The sequence below is a fragment of the Phalaenopsis equestris genome, unplaced genomic scaffold, assembly GCF_001263595.1.
Source record: "Phalaenopsis equestris unplaced genomic scaffold, ASM126359v1 Scaffold000761, whole genome shotgun sequence".
NCBI classification, from domain to species: Eukaryota; Viridiplantae; Streptophyta; class Magnoliopsida; order Asparagales; family Orchidaceae; genus Phalaenopsis; species Phalaenopsis equestris.
Window position 1 is genome coordinate 1,591,206 of NW_018165201.1, and position 22,328 is coordinate 1,613,533.

General features: G+C 33.5%; 1 protein-coding gene across 1 annotated transcript; it reads right to left on the bottom strand.

Moving 5' to 3' along the window:
• Positions 1-1,966: 1,966 nt before the first annotated feature.
• On the bottom strand, positions 1,967-17,898 carry LOC110030810 (RNA-binding protein BRN1-like). The gene is made up of 9 exons (XM_020733737.1): positions 17,688-17,898; positions 17,457-17,539; positions 15,273-15,324; positions 15,017-15,142; positions 14,810-14,889; positions 4,453-4,635; positions 3,172-3,469; positions 2,940-3,083; positions 1,967-2,426 (listed from the first exon to the last, which is right to left on the bottom strand). Exons 1-9 carry the CDS (start codon positions 17,896-17,898, stop codon positions 2,290-2,292), a joined length of 1,314 nt encoding a protein of 437 aa, XP_020589396.1. The 3' UTR covers positions 1,967-2,289.
• Between the last annotated feature and the right edge of the window lie 4,430 nt (positions 17,899-22,328).

Below are 22,328 nucleotides of genomic sequence, written 5' to 3' on the forward strand. Positions count from 1 at the left end.
TCATAGACAGCTCGTGTTTGGCTCGTTAAGGAAACAAGTCAAATACGAACATTTTTTTTTGTTCGAAATATAAACGAGCCGAACACGAATAGTGGTGCTCAAATACGAGTTGACTCTAGACTAGCTCGTGTTCAGCTCGTTTACACCCCTACATAACAGTAATTTAGATGTGATTCAAGTAGGTTTTGTTCATTGCACAAACAAATATTACACATAAATCAAGAAAAAAATAAGTAATTGTCCAATCTAGAATCCAACCTAGAAATCCAAGGTCACAAGAAGGATGATATGTGAGATGTGCATGCAATGTGCCTTACATGGAATGGCATGGAGACTTTTCAAAGGCTCTAAGTTGAGCAACTTAACAAAACCCTAAGTTTGATATGATGGTAAGGTTGCCCTCAAACCATTTTAAGTTTTGAATTAACACAACTAGTTTTAAGTTATTTTGGCACTATTTACCTCTACTCTTATCAATTGAGGGCAATGGCCAAGTTTGTTTACCTTTTTTAGAATTATCATTTTTACTCGCTGCAAGTGCACGCACACGCATAAGCATGTACATGTACATGCATGCTTGAGACTGTATGCATATCACATTTAGTTTATAAATAAAAATATTGATGTTTTGCTACGATTCTTTAATATTTAAAATTATAATGACCTGTTAATATTTATTTCGAATGCTACATTTAATTTAATTTCAAAAATAATTCTGATTTTTGGACTTATGTAAAAAAAAATTGGGGCATTTAAATACAAACCACACAATTTTCATGTATTTAAACATCTAACACAAACTTACATATTTGCATAAATAGCATTCCAATCTTTAATATCACATCAAAAACATCACTTTTGTATATTTTTTTAAAAGTGATACTGCAAAGGTTTATAGCATATTTGTCATAAATGTAAATATAAAAGTTTATGTATCAGATATGTCAATACATAAGTTGTTTTGTATGTGGTTGGATGTAATTTAATAATGATATCATGGCCATTATTTTCTTATTTTGTTTTTATCTATGCTCTGTACGGGGCCCATTTGTTGGCTGTGTTTTTTGTTTGGTAGTGAAGAGTCAGGTCCCGCCCATACATGCATTGAGGGTCCTCCTTTGGTGAGGAGTTGGAAAAAGTCATGATGGTCAAATACATTTTAATTAGTGGGACCTATGTATATATATATATATATATCTTAAAAAATGATCAGAGTATGATAAGAGCCTCCAATCATCTATAATATATCTAACATTTTGAATACCACCTTCTTCAGGGTAACTCTGTTAGAGGAGAAATTATTGCATGCAGTGTCGGATTATGACCGTAGATCACGGTGATATATGATCAGAATATATTTTAATTTTTTTTAAAAAAAAAATTTTAGGTGGGGCCCACCAAAATATATCCTGACCGTACGGTCAGAATCGGACACCGCATGTTCGTATGCAATAATTTTTCCTGTTAGAGAGAATTATATGTAATATATTAAACATCAAAGAAATCAACATCAAAATTTTATGTTTTAGTAAATTATTTTATTTTTTAAAGGGTGAAGGTAATGCTAGTAGACATTGTAAATAAAGCCAAATTTTAAAAAAAAAATCAGTAAAATTAAAAAATAATATATTTTAAATATTTTAAAATTACATGATTAGATGTAAAATAAATGCTAAAAAAATAAATAATTTAAAATAAAAAAATCAATGTAAAAATTGATGATAATGGTGGCAACAATTACCACAATAATTTTTAATTTCACATCAAAAATAAGACTATTATCACTTTTTAAAAATGAAATTACATCTTTTCATGCATAGGTTTAAAAGCACAAAATTGGTATGCATGTAAATATGAAATTTTAGGAGTTAGATATGCAAATATATTAGAATTGTGTGTGTGTGTGAATGTAAATTTCCCAAAAATAAAAAAATAAATAAATAAATAAATGAATAAAGTGTGATTCATAAAATGATTACCAGCGAAATGCAGCACAAGGGTTCCACCACATGCAATCATTTTATTGCTGCATGAAAAATCAAATGAATTTAATAGCCGTTACTGATCAATTTCAATGCCCTACATAAATTACAAGGAAAGCGGCAAAAGAGAATGCATCTGTGTGAACGAATCTAAATAATTTGAATCTGGCAGTGAGGGGCTGCCAGTTTCTACTTCGAGGCCTGATGGTATGGAACAAATTAAATTATACAATCATCAAATTCCTTCCATCCATACCCCTATAAAATTTCCCTAAAAAACCTATGTAAATCAACAATTTTGGTTTTTTTATGACAAATTATCAGAAAGGTTTGTTCTGTTTTCTCTCTTGAGTTGCACTTTCAGCTTCTTACCACCTAACTGGAAGCCATTCATCACATTAATGGCATCTTGTGCAGCTGCTGGTGAATCATAGCTTACAAAACCTGCCAAAAGAAGATTTAGGGGGTAATTTACATGCATGGCACTGAAATTTTACAAATTTACATTATTCATGCCTAAATCTTTCAAAAAAAAAATTGCGTGCGGAGCCTGGATGCAAGCTGCTTTCGAAGTCCGGAGCAATACACTTGAAGGAAAAAAAAAATATTTCGAGTGTATGGCGTCCGTTGTCCGGACGCAGTATAACATCCTAGTATCTAAATCACGGTAAAAAAGTTAATAACATTAATTTATCGAGAAAAGTGCATATTTTATTAAAATGTTAATTTTGACACGTATATTTCTTTAATATATTTTGAAATTGTCCCTAGCAATGGGGACTTTAGCCCCCATTGAAATAGTATGGGGACACTCTGGGATTAAATGATCCCATACAAAAAAGTGCCTTTTCATGCATATATTTTGATATGATTTTAATGTTATGGTGTTATAAAGTAAATAAAGATTTGAGAGTTAATATGTAAATACACAAGAATTGATTGGTAGAGTTTGCATACCAAAGCATTTACTTAAGCCGGTGGCTTTGTCGAGAAAGACTTTGGCACTCAAAACCTTACCAAATCTTTGAAAGGCATTTGAAAGCTCTAGATCTCCATAGTCTTGAGGAATATGATAAATAAACAAATTAGCTCCAGGAGGACCTGTTTATTGCAAAAAAAGGAAAAGTAGCTTGTCAATTTTGAAAGAATATCCAGATACAATAACATAGGAAATAAATTTATCTTTGACCTTCAATCTGACCAGCAGAACTGGTACTAGTAATTGAAGCCTGTGTTGAGGTATTGGGCCTGGGACTCATCATGCTGCCCTGGTAGGGTAGAGAATATTGAAGACCAGGAATGCTCGGATAACCGGAGCCTAGATATCCGGAGCCAATATAACCAGCAGACTGCATCGTCGTGAAATTTCTTGATCTGGTTATCATGGAGAGATCATGGCTCATCGCACGAAATGCATTTCCTGTATAATCGGCTTGGTTCTGCATCGAAGTTATAGGGTATGGCACAAGTCCATAAGTTCCTGGAGCCTATCGATACGGAGAAAAGAGCGGAAAGTTAAAATTTGAAGCAAAAACTTCACAGTGGTTATATAACTACAAGGGGAAACTCAAAATAGATATAGGCAAATTCACATGCATAACACAAAAATGCTATCAATTCGCATATCTAACACCTAAATTTTAATATGGGGCATTTACACACATACCACACAATTTTTATGTATTTATACATTTAACACCTAAACATTCATATTTAGGTGCATGCCACTCAAATCTTTAACATCACACCAAAAATTTCACCATATCTATTTTTTAAAAGTGAAACACATCTTTTTATGCGTAGGTTTATGACACCTAAGTGTTATGAGTGTAAATATCAAACTTTGGGTGTTGGATACTTAAATAAATAAGAATTGTGTGACATGTATGTAAATTTACCTTTTGATATTTACATTCATAGCACTCAAATCTTTAACATAATATCAAAAATGCCACTTATAATAACTTTTAAAAGTGAAACTCTCCTTTTTACACATAGGTTTATAGCAACAAGGTGTTATAAATGTAAATAGCAACCATTAAGTGTTCAAGAAGTAAATTCACAAGAATTGTGTGGTACGTATGCAAATTTTCCATAGATACAATGAGCCAGAACAATATCAAGTCCTGCAAAAACATTTTAAAAAAGTTTTGCAGCTAACGGTGCTATAAAAACAAGATGTGAAATTTAGGTACATATCGCAGAATTCTTATGTATTTACATATTTGATAACCAAAGTTCAATAGTTACACTTATAACTCTTTAGTGTCATAAATCTATGCATGAAAAGGTGTATTTCACTTTAATAAAAATGGTGAAAGTACTTTTGATGTGATGTTAAAGATTTGAGTGGTATGCATGTAAATATGAATGTTTAGGGGTTCGATATGTGAATGCATAAGAATTGGGTGGTATGTATGTAAATGCCCCAAACAAGATTGCTAGAAAACAAGTGAGAGCAGAATCATGCCTGGTAACCAAACCCATTGTATGGTGAGATATAGCCCATTGGTAATGCTCCATATATTGAAGGTTGTTGCATGGAATTGGTGATAGAAACACTGGAGGCCTGAGATTGAGCTTTTTGTGCTCTCCGGGCTTGCCTTTCTTTTTCAGTGTCAGCCCACTTGACAACCAAAGGTATATTTGATCCCTGTAAATATGAAAAAATTATAGTATGTAAATGTAATCTCTAAGGTTATGACAAATATTTTAAAAATCCAAATTAAAATTATATATTCCCTTCAAAAGGGTGTCCTTCGCTGTAAAAGTTGACCACCACGCTTAATTTTTTCGAAGTGGGAAATTGAGAGAAGTTCATGAGAGAGCATACAAACATCAGCAAGACCAATATGGAAAATTTCTAACCTAGATAAATAATACATTGTTAAAAAGGAAGATTTACATACATAACACTCAATTCCTTTGTATTTATATATCAAACACCTAAACTTCATTTTTTACATGCATGCCACCTTACCGATGCATAAAAAGGTGTATTTTACTTTTTAAAAGTTAAAATAGTGGTATTCTTTTTATGTGATATGAAAGATTAGAATCTTATAAGTATAAAAATTAAAGTTTAGATGTTAAATATGTAAATACATGGGAATTGAGTGGCATGTATGTAAATGCCCCATAAAATAACCATAATGCAAATATATATCTTGCTTGCTTCCAGCTAGTGCTATAACTCTTGAACCATAATGCTCAAAATTTAAATCTAAGATTATTCCAATGGGAAATTAGTCCTAATTTCAATTAAAATAAATCCAATAATGCTAATTTAAGTTAACCAAAAAAAAAATCTTAGGAAGAGTGGATTCAAGTTATTTGATATGGTTCTCAACATCCAATAATGCTAATTTTCGTGATGTGTATTGTACGCGAGCACGTCCGAAACGTCGAATTTGCTTAGGGTGGACACCCATATTGATATGGTTCTGTACACGAGCAAAAAACACATAAATTGAAACTTTTGAATAATAAAAAATAAAAAATAAAAAACAAGCAAAGGCATACCTTGAAAATTAAGAATGGGGGTATCATTATGAAAAAAAGGAATCTTCACTTGAATAAGCATCTTCATTGAGTTAGATTACAAATTGAGAATCATTTTTATGATGCTATTTTTTATTTTTATTTTTATTTTTTTGTTAACTCAGGGTTTAGGGTTAAAAACTAATTCATAACAGAAATTTTAAATTAAAATAAATCCAATATCTCCACCAAATTTCTAAGATGTTGAGTTAAGTTATGTATTTTATAATCTTTACCTCCTATCGTGGGGGAGAGGGAGTTTCTTCAGACCCCGTCTTCCCTAGAACCTATCACTGATAATACTGATGAAAATACTTCTACTGCTTCACTACCGCCTCATCAGGTCCAGGAAAATGTTAATATTACTCAGGCTCATGAGAATTAAAACGTGCAACGACCTACAACTGTTCGACCACCTTTGGAATCTACTGATCAGATGAGGAATGACATGTCTACACATCCAGGAGGAAGAATAATAATAAAGATCTACTTGAGCTCAGGAATCTGATGGATGGCACTTTGGTTACTATGGGCAATGGTACTAACCTTACTAATTTGTTAGCCGGCTCACTTCCAAGAACTAGGAGCAGAAGGACTAAAGTGAGACGTTTCTAGCACTTTTATGTCCTTTTGTGGCTTTTTGGTTTTTTTCCTTTATGTATCTTTGTTTTATCTGGGTTTTGTGTGTGTTGTATTGTATGAGTTGGGTTTTCTTCTTTTTCGTATTAATATATTAGCCCTCGGGCTTTTTCTAAAAAAAATGTATTTTATAATCTTTTCTTCTATTAATGAATGGAAGAGTGGATTCTCCCTTTTTAATTTTTCACATTAAATTAGGTGCTAGATATGTAAATGCGTAGGAATTGGGTGTTATGTATGTAAATGCCTCTTTTTATTTTTTTTTATTTGTTTTTTTTGGTGCAAACATAGGAATTGGGTGTTATGCATGTAAATGCCTCTTTTTGTTTTGGCTAGGAAAAGAATTTTGTTAGTTCAAGATATGCTAATTTTCATAAGTGGATTTAGTAAATCTAGATTTAATAAATAGAACAAGAAAAAAATGGATTTAACTTAACGACAGATTTATCTAACCTATTTATTATGTTTGGCGAGATTTAATGAAGCAGCTTAGCTCATGAAGACTTGGAGCTAGTCTTTATTAAGAGATTTGAGCTCATTTGCTGCAACAACTTTAATATTCTTGATAACCTCAATTACATTAATAATTAAATTCTGGCATTTGCATGGATTTTCAACATCAATCAATGGTTCATTTACCTTTGACTTAACTTTGCTTTCATCTGACCATTTTAATCATATTTTATTTCAATGATGTACTTAAAATGGCTTTGTTAATTATTTATCTAGAGACATGACTTTTGTATTAAGAGCCTTTCATATAAACTGTTAAAGTTGATTTTATGCAATCAAAAATGAGATTACAAGATCAGCTATCAATATTTTCCAACGCTTAATGCATTTTTTTATGAATCAATCTCCTCGACTATCTCACTAAATTATTATCTCTATATCAATAATTATGTCACATCATGATTTCCATCGCCTATCTCTATTATCATAACTTTCTCTTAATAAAACCCCTCTCTTCCCTGTTTCTAATTTATGAATGGTTTTTTTGTTCCTCCCTCTCTCTCTCTCTCTCTCATCCCAATTAAGTGTTGTTGAGACAAGAATGTTAAGGTGGATGAGTATCTTTACACTTAGAGATAGAATGTGAAACAAATATATCTGTGAAAGGGTTAGTGTAGCTCCAGTGGCAAAAAAAATAAAAGAAAGTCACCTTACACGTCTATCATCTGAGAGTAGATGATTTAGATTTGATTTTGTTAAGATAAGGTAGATCAAAAAAGATCGGAGCATGTATAAAAAATGATCTTAATTTATTAGAATTAAGAGAAAATATGACACTTAATAGGACACAATGGAGAAAAATGATTCATGTAACGGACCCCACTTAGTGAGATAAAGGCTTGTTGTTGTTGTTGTTGCTAGTTAGTTATTTATTTATTCTCTCTTCAATTGTGCCTTTCTCTTAGTGACCTCTTTCTGTCCCTACAACTTTCCTAACACCACTTTTTCTCTCAGTCAATAATTCTCTCTCCCCCCACCGCTTTCCTATGATCATTTATATCTCATGAAATCAAAACAAAAAAATAAGAACTCAATCAGATTCCTTAGGCTCTTCCCACAAATGCTTTGTTCACCTCCGCTTTCCATGCGGCCTTGTTTATCTATTAGAGCAAGTTCTAAATGAGGATTAAATCTTTGTTGCTTTTCACCATTCATGCACAAAGCAACGATGATCACTCCAATTGTACATCTATATGTTCAAAATTAGATTTATAAAATCAAGATTTCTAGGAATTTATATAATGATATCATATCAACAATTACTTTGTATCTACAAACTAAGATTCTAAAGCATCCAATAAGAACTGAGAAAGATGACTCAAAAAAGGTCACCCCTCATTAGTTGCTTATTCACCATTAAAAACGCATACAAGACCCTTTAAATGGAGTCAAATATACAGAGTTATTCCCTTTAACTCACTATAACAACAACATACTTTGGTTCTAACACAACGTTCAAAATGGAAACCCTAGTCTAGACATGATAGGAATAATTTAGTAAATCTAATGTGTACAAGTAACTTTTTCTACTCATTTCAAAAAATATATATATTATTGAAAAATAAAGAACAATAATATTTCTTCTTGAATGCACCTACCCGTGACATAGTGGTTAAGATTGTAGCTTCCCATGTGAGGTCATGGGTTTGAATCGTGCATATTGCCCTTTGGGCTCATCTTTTCCAAAAAAGAAAATATTTTCTACTTAAAACATTAACCCAATCATGACTCACTATAAACTAACTCCACACGTGCATTCTTTGGATTAAGTGGAAATTCTAGGCACATCCTTCCAGAGCTAGATAAGTGATATTCAAAAGCATCTCCTCAATCCATTCTTCCCAAGCAATCTTCAATCAAATCCATAATTGTATCTACTTGTGTTGGAGTAAGAAACACAACGAATCCAAGTCAGGTGAAGAGTGCTTCTCAATTGGGTGTGAAGTTTAGGTGGGAATGAAGTTCAAACATCATTTGGGCTTTTTGAATGCACCTATTTGGGTGCTCTTTCGAGAGTGCACCTCATCAAACACTAATTCAATTGTGTTATGCATGAGATGTTGCTTTGACATGATCCAGATGAATAGATTTTTGTAGATCTAAAACCATGCTTACGAAGCTCTACAAAATTATGAATTAAAGAGTCCATGTAAACCTTTTCCGTCCAACTTATGCCTTGCAGAATGCTTCTATGTGTATCGACAAAATTATTAAGCATGGCTATTAATTTAGAATAATAAAGTTTTGATTATACCCCAAAAACTATCGAAAGAAATTGGAAAGCATTGGTGAACCCACCCTTTTATGTGGCATAATAGTTTGCAAACTCTCATATCAACATCTTTTTTAAATTTTTAGGTGTACAAGGATTGAAATTGGTAACTCTTTTCTAAAAGGAAAGGAGCGACCCCCACATCCAACCTATGGAGCAAGTATGTTCAATTTAAGTTAGCTATTTGATTATTTATGCAATGAGTAATTTAGGCTTATCACATTTAGATCGTCTTGCAAAATCGCATGCATTAGTATATTTTTCTTATTAGTTCATATTTACGCTATATTTGCTTGATTGTTATATTAAAAAAATGATAAATTTATTCGTAAGTTAGACAACATATTAAGCCATCCCTATAGCTAGTTTAAAAAAAAAAATCCTATCGAAGAAGTGGTGATCAAAACCATACATATTGAAAATATAACATGTTATAAAGTTCATTAATGCTCCCTACGATATGATGATATGAATATAATTGTATTCCCTATTGAGACTAACGGAATCACTACATTTAATGGAATGCAAGCCCTTATTTCATTTTTACACAAGTTGACGATTTAGAAGACTTCTCAATCAGCATAAAATGTTGTATCTATGAGATGCTCAAATTGCTTATATTAGATTAGTAGGAATTTCTAAGAGATTTTATTAATTAACATATTTACCATATTCGGACAGACAAAAATCTTAAAGTATTGGGCATCAACACCAATATTAACTACAATCGTATCATTGAATTTATTAATCAACATCTTTAGCATATCATTCATTAACAAAATAGTGAGATGCCCTCCAGAATATGTTAGGTGCTTATTTTAGTTTTCTATTACATCCATCTAAAGTGGTTCTTGATCTCTAGACAATTCTATAAACATCCGATTAACATCATTTTCATATTCAAGCATGTTACTTTTTTTTTATATTTCATCAGTCAGTGAACATATGATCAATTGTGTTCTTATAACAACGCAAATTTCTTTGCATAAAAAAAAACAATACTTAAACCACTTAAATCATAAATATACTTAGAATTACAATGAAAGTGATCATGTACTAGGGCATATTCTTCCAAAAATATATTTGTGTAGCACATAAGAAGTTAAATGCTCAAGCCTCTAGAACAAACAAAATTATTTGAAATTAGTTCAATACATATATTATTGATTCTTCATATGATATGAATATTCATTCAACTTGTAATATTAAAGATATCTTGTCATATTGTAGCACAATCACACTTACTTCTAATAGGTGTATCTTTTGATAGGATTATTGTCAAAATCTGTAAATATGCTTTTTCGATTGACACCATAATGTCATTAAAAAATGCAAAATAATCATTAATGAATGCTTGGGACCTTTTTAGAAAATAGATGTACCTTTTTTGTTGCCATGACTACTTATCTTCAAATGATTCTTGATTATATCATATGAGGAACTTCAACAATTCTCACTGATGCAGGAGTCTTCCGCATTCGTCCCAGATGGAACCAAAAGGAGGGAACTTATCCATCTTGAGCCAGTTCAGGGATTCCAAACCCCAAGAGCTAGCCTGCCCACTTAGTTTCTTTAGCATAAATATGTTGTTAGCTATCTATTTTGAGACTTATAGCTTAGTTTATATTATTGGAGATTGTTTTTCTGATTTTTCTACTCTTAAGTGTTATAATCTTCTTCTGCCTCAAGTGGTGTGCCTATAGTTTAACTACATTCATAGATTTTATTGATGTCATGTCCCTCCTTCCATTCCACGGACGTCCCTCGCTTGCAGTTTTTCCTCCAAGTTGACAATTGTAGCCAATTTTCCCCTTCCACATCTTTGTCAAATCTCAATTTTTTCCCTTTTTATTATTCTACAAACATCTCAAGCTATTGTATCAATCCTCATGCACAATCTAGAAACCCTAAATCGGTATCACTCACATTCTCTTTAAAATAACCATCTTTAATGTTGATGGTACAATCTTATAAGAAAAAAAAATTAGTAAAAAGATTATATGACCAACTATTGAGATTTTATTATGACTGACACATTAATTAATTATTATCTCTATTAAATTAATTTCTCGTGACTATCTTGTAATTTGATCTCTCTCTCTCTCTCCCCGGCTCCCTCCCTCCCTCCCTCTCACATGCTCATTTATATTATTTTTTTAAGCCACCTCCATGATCCCTCTATCTATTAAAATACGCACTTCCCTTGATCTATCTCTTCCAGCCTATTTTCTTTCTTGATACCCTTTACCTAACCTCCCTTTTCTTTCTTAATACCCTGTCCCATCACATTCACATTTATTCAATCTTTCACCCTATTTGTGTATCTTCTTCTCTCTATCGGCCCTATATATTTGTGCAAGCCACTAAGGTTAATTGATATAAATACATTTTTTCAACAGCACAACTCAAACATTGCCTTGATTTATTATTTTTACTATACATCATAATGTAATCCAAAGTTTTTACTGGCCAATACCAGTACAACAAAAGGTATTTTGTAAAAAATCTTCTATTTGAATTTACAAGATATTTCCTTCCCATACACAAAATTTGAAGCATTTTTTGTTTAAGTCATCTAGCTTTTGTTTCAAATTACATACTTATCTATATCACTATCTTTGAAAAAATAACTGAAGATGGTTAAATCTATCACTTCTAAGTATCATTTGATCCTCCATCTGCTTTAGATTGAATATTATTAATTTAACATATCCAAAAATTTATTCCATTTGCTTAATCAATGTTTACTATTTTTAAGCTCTTATCTTTAAACTTTGTTAACAACCTCTTGTCATCTAAAATTTTCTTCTGAATTTTATCATTTCAATTATTTTGAAGATAATGATGATTTTACTAACAGTTAAAATACATGAAATTAAATTTTATTTTGTCTGTACTGAGTTAATCTAAAGACTATATAAAAGGCTGAAAAAAGTTAGGGAAGCATATCCAAGCTAAATTTTTCTCCTACAAATATATGAACCTAATGTTGATCTTTATTGTAATCTTTTGATAAATATAATATTAAAAACACTCCAAAATCTATCCCTACTGATAAATACTCCAGCCACAATTATAAGTGATAGCTTCAACAAATTAGTGTGAAAATTATTTTTTTAGCAACACAGCGCTTTTACTAACAAAAGCATTCATGAGTTGTATATATATATATATATAAAGGAATGGTCTGAGGCTATTATACGAGTCTGGCCATCCCTGATGCGCCTAACAATTCGAGTACCACACCCTCCACCGGGGGGAATTGAAGCCCATACCAAAGAAGACTTACAACTGACAAGTGGGACCCGACCAACTGATCTGACTACGCAGCACATATATATAATATATGCAAACAGAAATAATTTAATTAACCAAACTTAAACAAAACAAAATAATAAATTTTCAGTAAATATATAATACTAACAATAATCTATAACAATTTGAAAGACATAAAACAATTAAAGATATAAAAAATATAAACAATAACATGGTGTAATAATACTTGAAAATTAAAAATATACTTATAAAATAGAATGGCTGGCCAAATGAAAAGAGATGAGGGTACTCTGAAGCCAGAGAAAATGTAAAGATCTAGCATCAAAAGACACTCTTTAGAAAAATCTTGTGAGCAAGAAGCTACAATTGCCAACGATAATAACCAATTAAAAGTGCATAGGAACTATATGAGTTCATATGAAGAGCAAAAACAACAAGTGACTAATCAGTTGAAGAGAATTGAGAATAAAAGAATAATGACAATGAGAAACAGTGAAACGAAACAAACGATTGTAACTGGTTATAATGGCAAATATTCAAACCAAACCACAAAATTTAAACCATATTTTGCTCTGAAGAGAAGCCAAGCGCATCACACTATGATGCGACATGGCAAATTAGTGCAATACATATGATTTGTTGCTAGCTTGCACTTTACAGGCCAGCAATTTGCAGAGCTAGCAGATCATTTTGCTTTGCTCATAAAGTGCAATTCATTGTGACTAAAATTTTTAATCATACCTAAAAAACTCTATTGATCCATCACAACTACTTACGATAGCTTCAACAAATTCTTAGCACAATAATTTTTCTAGTGCATGCAGGATAACGTCCAATTACTTAGTCATATTACATCAAGAGATCGTATGAATATCTTTTTTTTTAACCATATTTTTTTCACTTATTACCCTAAAGTCATTATCATGACAATTAGACTTTATCTTAATTATTTGGGATCGGTGTAAAGAATCCTTATTTTGCATTCGTTTTTATTGTGTATTGTTGCTAAACCTATTATTCACAAATCATTTTAATAATTTATGTCCCTATTAACTTAAATCTAGCTATTTTCCTTCTTAAACTTCTTACGTGTGCATTTTTTGCATTGCATTGTACATGCCCAAATTGATACTTTTATGTCAATCTGATTTTCCTTATCGTTTATTTTATCATTTGATCCCATAATATGTTCCGTAGCATGTAAAGCTTAATTTCAGTATATAGATCACAATTTTGAACACTGAAAATCTTCAAATATTTAGAATAATAATATATTTCTATAATCATCTAACATCTTCAATAAGTTTTTGTTTAAAGATATGTAAAACATATTTTTCCAAAATCTCTCTTGACTCCAGAAAATTAAGCTTTAAATTTATGGTTAATCTCATCAAAACTAACTCAAGTTCCCTTTTTGGTATATAATATATATGTAGAATACTTAACAATTTCCTTAATTTTTCTCTTCCATACTCCTTAATTTCTCAATCAATAATTTCTATAAAATGATTGCTAAGACAATTTTCTGTGTTTAAAAAAGTTTGCAAAACAAAGTCAATCATCCTAGTTTGGTAAGAAAGTAAGGTATAGCAAATAATGTACCATTTCCAAGTGGAAAACAAGAAAGAGCAGAGCAATGACTACTATTGACCTGCTAAGCCACTCATATATAACAAACAGAACGCACCAGCTTCCCCAGCCAAGTATTTGTGTAAACAATAAAAGGCCACATATCAAGTTCAACCAAATAAAGAACACTATTCTTTTTCTTTTTTTTTTCCTTTATTTTTCTCTTTGAATTTGCAATTTTCTTGTAGAGGCATTCATACAATCGAGCAAGAGCTTTTATGTGTCAGAAAACACTTTTTCAGTTGCTTAAAGTCTTGAGATGATATGACAATAGAAGCATACAATATACTGACAGCTGAAACTGCTTGCCAGAGTCTATGCCAGATGCAGAATATGTACAGCATAATTTAAATTTATTTTCAAATCCATAACATAAAAACTTCAGCAAATAATTCCATTTATAGGCAACAAAATAAACTTCTAGTTTTTCACTTCAACTAATTCACTAGCAACCGTATTGAGGATGTCAGAAATGGTTCCGATGTGTCGACTTTTGTGTTTATGAGGCTAAAGTGAATCACTTGTTAATGAAGCAAATGGACATCTCCTATAAATAGATTGGATAAGAAAGCCTTTTATCTATCAGTATGTCCTGGGGAAATTTGTAACAAGCAAATTATTCTTGGGATGCAGGAAGGAGAAAGTAATTAGGGACATTTGCATAAATACCACATAATTCTTATATATTTTCATATCCAATACCTAAACATTTACATTTACATGCATAACACTCAAATCTTTCACATTAAATTAAAAATACTACCATCGCCGTCTTTTTAAAAGTGAAATACACCTTTTCATGCATAGGTTTTTGACACTACGGTGCTAAACATGTAAATATCAAACTTTGGATGTTAGATATGAAAAAACATAAGAATTGTGTGGTATGTTTGTAAATTTCCCAAATAATTATAAATTTGAATATATGATCAGGACATGAGGTTGCATAAATGCATACCTCCATCTTATGCTTCCCATTTAGAGCATCAATCGCTGCAAGGGCTTGATCTTTTGTCTCGTACTTCAAAAATGCGCAGCCTGCTAAAATAAATGAACAAAAGAAAATAAGCAACACTTGCTGCATGAAGGCGGAAATTAGGAAAAATACTAAAATTAGATCAACATAAATTGGCTCCAAAGCAATATGTTAAGGAGCAAACCATACCTTTGCTTGTTTGTGGAGAACCTCTAAGGATCTGCAAGTCCTTAATATTACCATACTTCGAAAACAGAGTAGTAACTTCTGCGTCTGAAACATTCTTCGGAAGCATACCAATGAAAAGTTTGCGTTCTGGGTGGAAAAGTAAAAGTAAATCAGGAGACGAATCATAATAAAAAGGACTACAGTACTAATTGCTAAAATAAACGGGTAAGTTATACTAGAATTGCTAAAATAATACCACAGTACGAATATAACCCACCAAGTCTCTCCAACTCTCCATCAGCATACTTCACTTGCAATGGACTAGAAGCCTGAATCAAAATAAAAAATTGATTAAAATTTACTCAAAACTTGAACAAGAAAAACATTTAATAAACTTGTAAGCTTCAGTTGACGCAGAAAGTATGGGTAGTGCAGGAAAATACGCTCATCATACACAGTAAGCAAATAAATGCAAAAGTGGAGGCACTGTTGAAGGCCACTGATTGCACGTATATCAGCAAGGATAATACGAAAAAAAAAAAGAAAAGAAAAAACATATTAGTAAGAAAAATGTCAATGACTGAAAATATATGAAGCTAAACTTTTAAATTACTCATGTATTGGGGTTCTATTCGGAACTAATTCAAGCAAACTTATTATGTTCTTCAATATGGTGTGTGTGTGTGTGTGTGATTAACCACTGAACTAATTCAAGCAAACTTATTATGTTCTTCAATATGGTTTAAACTTTACGAAATGTTGCGTGTATCTAAGACAGACATAAATAACATGCATGTCTCCAAAAACATCAAAGCATACATTCTTCTCGCAATGTCGCATGTGATGAAACACAAGTTGCCAAATATATAACAAGCAAGCATAAAGAAGAGTCTTTTCTACTTATCAAGATTCATCCCAAAACAAATGAATTTAGCTTTTATTAACTATTTGTTTGGTGAATAAGAACTTGAGAAGCTAAATAATCCAACATGTTATATAAATAATTTGAAAATTTTACATACGTAGCAGACAATTCTTATTTATTTACGTATCACACACCTAAACTTCCATATTTACATACATAGCACCTTGGTGCTTTAAACCTATGCATGAAAATGTGTATTTGAATTTTAAAAAGTGGTAATAGTGCAATTTATTATGTAATATTAAAGATTTGAATGTTATATGTGTAAATATGAAAGTTTAGGTGTGAGATATTAAATGCATAAGAATTGTGTGCTATGTCTGTAAATGCCCCTAACTTTAAAAATAGAAACAAGTAACCATGCAGTAGCACCTACATCTACAGCTCTTCCTCTACAAGAAAGAAGAAAATACTTTTATCAATGTCATTATTTTAGGCATAGCCATGGAAATGTTATAGTTTCTAATAGAACAAAATAGCTAGGCAAATGCATAAACAATTAAGGGAGTTTAGCAGGGTAGACAATACAAAACTTTGGAAAAATAGAAATAAATAAGAATGCAATCATAATGCAGTGGTGTAAGCGTTGCTAGATCCAAGAGAATCTAGGAACAGAAGTAAAAGAAGAAAAAAGTTCAGATTTTTCAGCAATTTAGGAAGATAATTGTTAGAAATATACTACTCATTACTTATTGTGATGCACCATTGCCATGCAGCAGCAAATATAGCATCAGTAGCTACCTTATGAAAGTAATATCAATGAGTCAAAGCATATTTCATAGGGCATTTACATGCACACACAATTCTTATGTATTTACATATCTCACACCTAAACTTTCAAAATTAAACATATAGCACTCACATGTTTGATATAAAATCAAAAATAGCACTTTAACCACTTTGTAAAAGTGAAATACACCTTCTCATGCATCGGTTTAAAACACAAAAGTGCTATGTATGTAAATATGAAAGTTTGGAGAGAGATATGTGAATACATAACAGTTTTGTGCTTAGTATGTTAATTTCCCTTCATTTTTATTTCATTGCATCTTAATCTAATGGATAATCTTTGACTCTTATCTTTCAAAAGAATGTCCATAGTTTCGTTCCTCTTGTCTCAAGAAGAACATTCAAAACAGCTAGAGCGGTTGAACAGTAAAAGTTTCGTAGATTTGTAAATTTTCAACAAAATAGTTCCTGGCCCGAACTACACAGCCTGGGATCCCAATCGTTAAAAGGTAACTGCAATGAAAAAAAACTCTTAAATTGACTAAAATAATTACAATTATGCAGAAAAATTTCACAAATCTTTCCAACTCTACTGCTCGAGTACAATGTCTGAAATAGCATAAGAAATCAGACTGTCTATCGCACTCGAAAAGTCTGATCCATACCATCACTAATTCATCGAAAACAAGAAGATCTACGAGTCAAACCAGCCATACCTACCAGCATTTCCCGTCACAAAACCCAATTTGAAATGACCTAACTAACAAAAAATTAATCAAAGCAAATCCACGCCGGCCAAGAACTTACCCCCGGAAGCGTTCTCTTATTGTGGCAAACATTGACCGTCTTGTCCGCCTCCTGCCTCGACGGACAGATAACGAAGCAGCATCCTGAACAAAACGAACGCATTCAATTCTCAATTAATCACCGGCATTCCGGAGATCCGACGAAACCGAACAGATTGGGATTGAGACAGAGAGAAACAGAGAACTAATAGACAATTTAAAAGCAAAAAATGAACAGTCTAAAATCGATAACCTCGAGACGCCTTGGTAACCCTGTCCTTGATGATGTTGACCTCGTCCACCAAGGCCACCTCCTTGAACATGGCTAAGAGCTGCTCCTCCGTCATGTGCTTCGGAACCTGACCCACGAACAGCTTCAATCTCTCCCCTCCGCCGCCATTCCCACCCCCTTCTCCTCCTCCAACTCCTCCTCCGCCGCTCTTCTCCCCTCCTTCCGCTGCCATTCCCTCCTCCCTCTCCCTCTCCCTCTCCCTCGCAGTGCTCCGGCCTTCTCCCTCTCTCTCTCCCCCACCACCGCCTCGTTAACTCCTCTCGTTGGCTTCGGTGCAGTTGTTGAATTAAAGAATAATGATAACTTAATAGCAGCAGTAGTAATATTTAATGAGGGTAAAGACAATTGGGGGGGAATGGAAGTTTTTATAACTTGCGGATCGAATTTACCCTCAATATGAATTTTCATTTCTACCCCTGGAATCCATCATTTTGTAACTAACTCGTAATGGCTAATGCTGCTTCTTTATAAACAAAGCATTCGTACCTGAAGCTTCCCCACAATGAGCGCGCGCGCGCGCGCGTTGCGCCAGTAAAAATCCCTAGCTCGGATGGAGAATAGCCTAGTATTTATGAAGATTGATGCTTGCTTTGTCTAGTGTAGAATTAGACTAAATTGGTTGTGTATTCTCCCCTAAATGAACATGAAATTAGAAGTGATCATTGAAGTTGAAGTCGGATCTATATCGATGAATCATACTAGGGAACAGAGTGTGAGGAGAGAGAGATAGTTGGGAAAGAATGCGGCCCTAAGAGCACCGAAATTAATACTTCTCTTATACTTTTTTTATAAGAAAAAGTTTTCTTTAGATGTCGTTGCTCTCATATTCATGGTAGATAGATGTTACATTATGGAATTTCGAATATGCCCTCGAGATTCTTTATTGTGGATTGGTCGTTGTAACTGTAATGAATTTTGTTGCTTTCACCGAATATTTCATGGTCGGAATGTCGTTTTGCCCACAACTATGTTGGTATTCATTCATTCGATTGTTTAGTCAGACAGTTTGACTCGATCGGTCGGACCATTTACTCGGTGTCAGCTCGGGGTTATTTGTGCTCGTCGGGGTTCTTTTTTCGCAGTTTCTCATTCAAGTTCTTTGAATTAAGCTCAGTGTGTTTTGTTCATATGTAATTTTGTTCTCTGATTTTCTCATGCATTATTAGGTTGTATGTTGTCATAAGAGCGAGAAAATTAAATGTCAAGTGGGTTAATTTCTTATTTATTTAATTAATTATTGTATGTATTTAATTAAATATTAATAGTTGATACTTCCTTGATTTTTGTGTAATTTTCTGCTTATAAATCGGTGATAGTTTCTTTCTAATTTTGCTTGTTCTTCTCTTACTCTATGCTCAGGTTGTTTTTCAAAGAAACTTCTTATCATGGAAACGTTTCCAAAATCTCAAGTTATCACATGAGTAAAGTTTTGTTTCATGGCCTCTTTTTTCGGGAAAAATGAAATGAATGTCTCTAGGGTAGTCGCAAGAAAAAACTGATTGTGAAGAAAAAGAGGGGCTCACCCTCGGGTTACGTTGGATATTCTAGGGCGACTCTCAGAATTACTTAGCTTGCGGCTAGGGATGTTCTCCGAATGACCACAGTCTTTTGGTCGTCCCACACCTCTGCACCACTCACCACGGTCCCTAGTTTGGCGGAAGACCTAGCTCTCTTGTTGTTTGTTGGTTTGTTGTCTTTGCATCAGAGACACCCACATGGCATATGAATTGATTCAATAAAGGGTATGTTTTTTAGGAAATTATGATGATTAAAAAGGATCAAATTAATAGATAGGTTACTTAATATTGAATCCAAAAATATTTTGTGGATCACACCCAAGGTATAAAGCGTTACACGAATGAGAATAATAGAGAGAGAGAAGAAGGAAAACAAAGTGTTATGTAATTAATTTTGAGAGGATAAATTCAGTATTCCTTTATTAAGAAATGATCCCTTATTTATAGATCATTAGGGTATCTAGTAAATGTACATATTTGTGTTTTAATAAAAATTTTACAAGTCAGTATTACACATTTTCATATTTGTAACTGAATCGGAGACTTTTTAATATATGTAGCTGGTATTGGCACTGTTCGATACTTATAACTGAAACACCACCAACAATTTTTATTATTTAGCACGAATCTCGAGGTAATTTTTTGAACAATAAATATTCGGATTTCAATTAAGTGTCATCCAAAACTCCAATTTCAGCAAACTTGTGGTCAGACTGAACGGCTTGATGAGTCAGACCTAAATGTCGAAGTTAGTTCAATGCAAGTCAAATCAAGTCTAAATCAAGTTATTAAACCACACATAGAAGATTTCTTGACATATTTGGAAGGTCAAACAAATGTCGAATCTAGCAAGTTCATAGTCAAATCGAGCGTCTAAACAAGATAAATTCAATTGGCCCAAGATTGCTAAATTTCGACATCGTTAAGACACTCAAATGTCAATCAAACATCGTTTGACTGAAGAAAACTATTCGGACCATCCGATCAAAATGGTTTATATTGCTGCATTAATTGTACCCATAACACTATAAATAGAGTACCGCCCCTCTCATAAGGGAAAGTTTGAGTCATGAGAGAGAACTTGAAGCTTTGAGAATGAGTTGAAGTCTAGCTCAATCACTCTCACCGTCAATCCTCGTCAGCCGACTTCGACGACCACCGACTTTTGTCGACCCCTACTGACCTCCGTCGACCACCGCCCACATTCGTCGACCCCCACCGATCATCGTTGACCACTGTCAACCTTCATCAACCACCAACGACCTCCGTCGATCACCTCGACCACTACCGACCGTCGTCGACCCCTACTAACCTTGGTCAATCGCCGTCGATCGTTGTCGACCACCGTAGATCGTCGGATCACCGTCTACCATCGTCAATACACGTTGATCGTCGTCAACCACTGTCGACGTCACTGACAACCACCAACCGTCGTCGAGTACTGTTGTCATCGTTAACCATTATCAACCATCATCGACCATCGATGATTGTGTCGATCACCACAAATCATCGTCGACCACCACTAACCAGTGCCCTCAGTTGATGTTGTTACTTGAAAAATCTAGTGGCTCTTTCCCGTATGTGGGAGAATGTGACTCTGCAATCATTAACCTATTGTGAATTTTTACAAATGAGTCAGACCCCTTGGTATTTTTCCTTTACAAAATTTTCATGTAAACAATTATGGTTTCATTTCTGTTGTTTTATTTTACCTGAGTATGTGTTGAATTCTCGTGCAACGAAAAAATGATAATCCATTACTCTATCGCCGTGAATTTTCTAGCACGCATCTATTTGTCATCGTTTGTGGGAAACAAAACACCGTTAAATATTGTCTTCTCTAAGACATTGATCCCCAACTTTATTTCTCATTGATGTATGCCATTTAATTGACAAATGAATATCCTTTGCATCTCGAAGATCATCCCTGAAGTAGTCTTTGATGTGGGGGGCAACATTCACCGCAATCTCGAAAGGCCATTCACGTCAACGTCCCAAACACGATTGTAGGAGGGTTGTCTTCCTGCATCCTATTCAAACACAATATTTCACAACTTCTTCGAAGCTTGGGGGGGCAACCGTTGTTGCAATCTCAAAAGGTCGTTCACGTTAACGTCCTGGGCACGATTGTGGTGGGAAAGTCATCCATTTCAAATTACAAGTCTTCGAAAATCACTGCTGGATTGTAGGGCAGTCTTCATCGCAAAATAATGCTCCCTCGGTGCCCCCTCATCATATTGAAGGTCCTCTTCAACCAAATCAGGAAGTTGATCTCTTTAAGGCTAGACATGGGTTGTTTTATAAGCTCATGTGGAAACACAGTCATCAGATGAGCAATAAATTCAAAAGCAACAACTAACAAGTTGCTAAATATTGTAATTGAATATAATTGCAACCCTATTTCCAAGAGAACATATGGTCCATTGTGACCTACGCCCCAGTCTCAAAAAATACAGAACATCTCTAACACATCATTTTGGGATTAATTGATCCCATGGGAAGTCGATTAGACCTCTTCCATTACAATATCTAGTGGTCAAGCAAAAGCTTCTAAATATAGCCTTGGATAGGTAAAAAAATTATTGGTGAATTTCCATAACAGGTTAGGTCTATGAGTAATAACTTCGACCAACAACCTTAGTGGATTTGCCCATCCCGAGCTAATACCGTCGAACATTTCCGATTAAACAACACAAAACTGGTCATACATCCTTATTGGATTCTTCTTTCCACCATGCCCCTGGAAGTTGAGTCCAATAGACAAGACTCGATGGGAAGCTACGGTGCTCGAAGAAGTTAAGCCCAGGAGGCAAGACCTGATGAGAAGCTACCATGTCATTGAAAGATAAGCCCAAGCGGTAGGTTTCAATTGGAAACTTTTAGTAGACATGGTCTTCACTAGAAAGACTCCAAGTGAGCAAGTGGTTGATAGGGTTTCCACTCAAAAACCTTAGAAGGCTACAAACCTCATAAGGCGTTCATTTCAAAACCCTATAAGACACAAGCCTGGGAGGGCACAACCACGGAAGACACAAACCTCAAAAGATATTTGATTTTTCATTTTATAAAGTGTGTGTGATAACTT

Bases quoted from the DNA above. Each gene is read 5' to 3' on its own strand.
- LOC110030810 (XM_020733737.1), bottom strand. From the start codon at position 17,898: ATGGCAGCGGAAGGAGGGGAGAAGAGCGGCGGAGGAGGAGTTGGAGGA. The intron at 14,890-15,016 runs GTATGGTTTGCT...TTATTTTAGCAG, and splicing joins TTCTCCACAAACAAGCAAAG to GCTGCGCATTTTTGAAGTAC. The intron at 3,470-4,452 runs GCATGATTCTGC...CCGTATCGATAG, and splicing joins ACAATGGGTTTGGTTACCAG to GCTCCAGGAACTTATGGACT.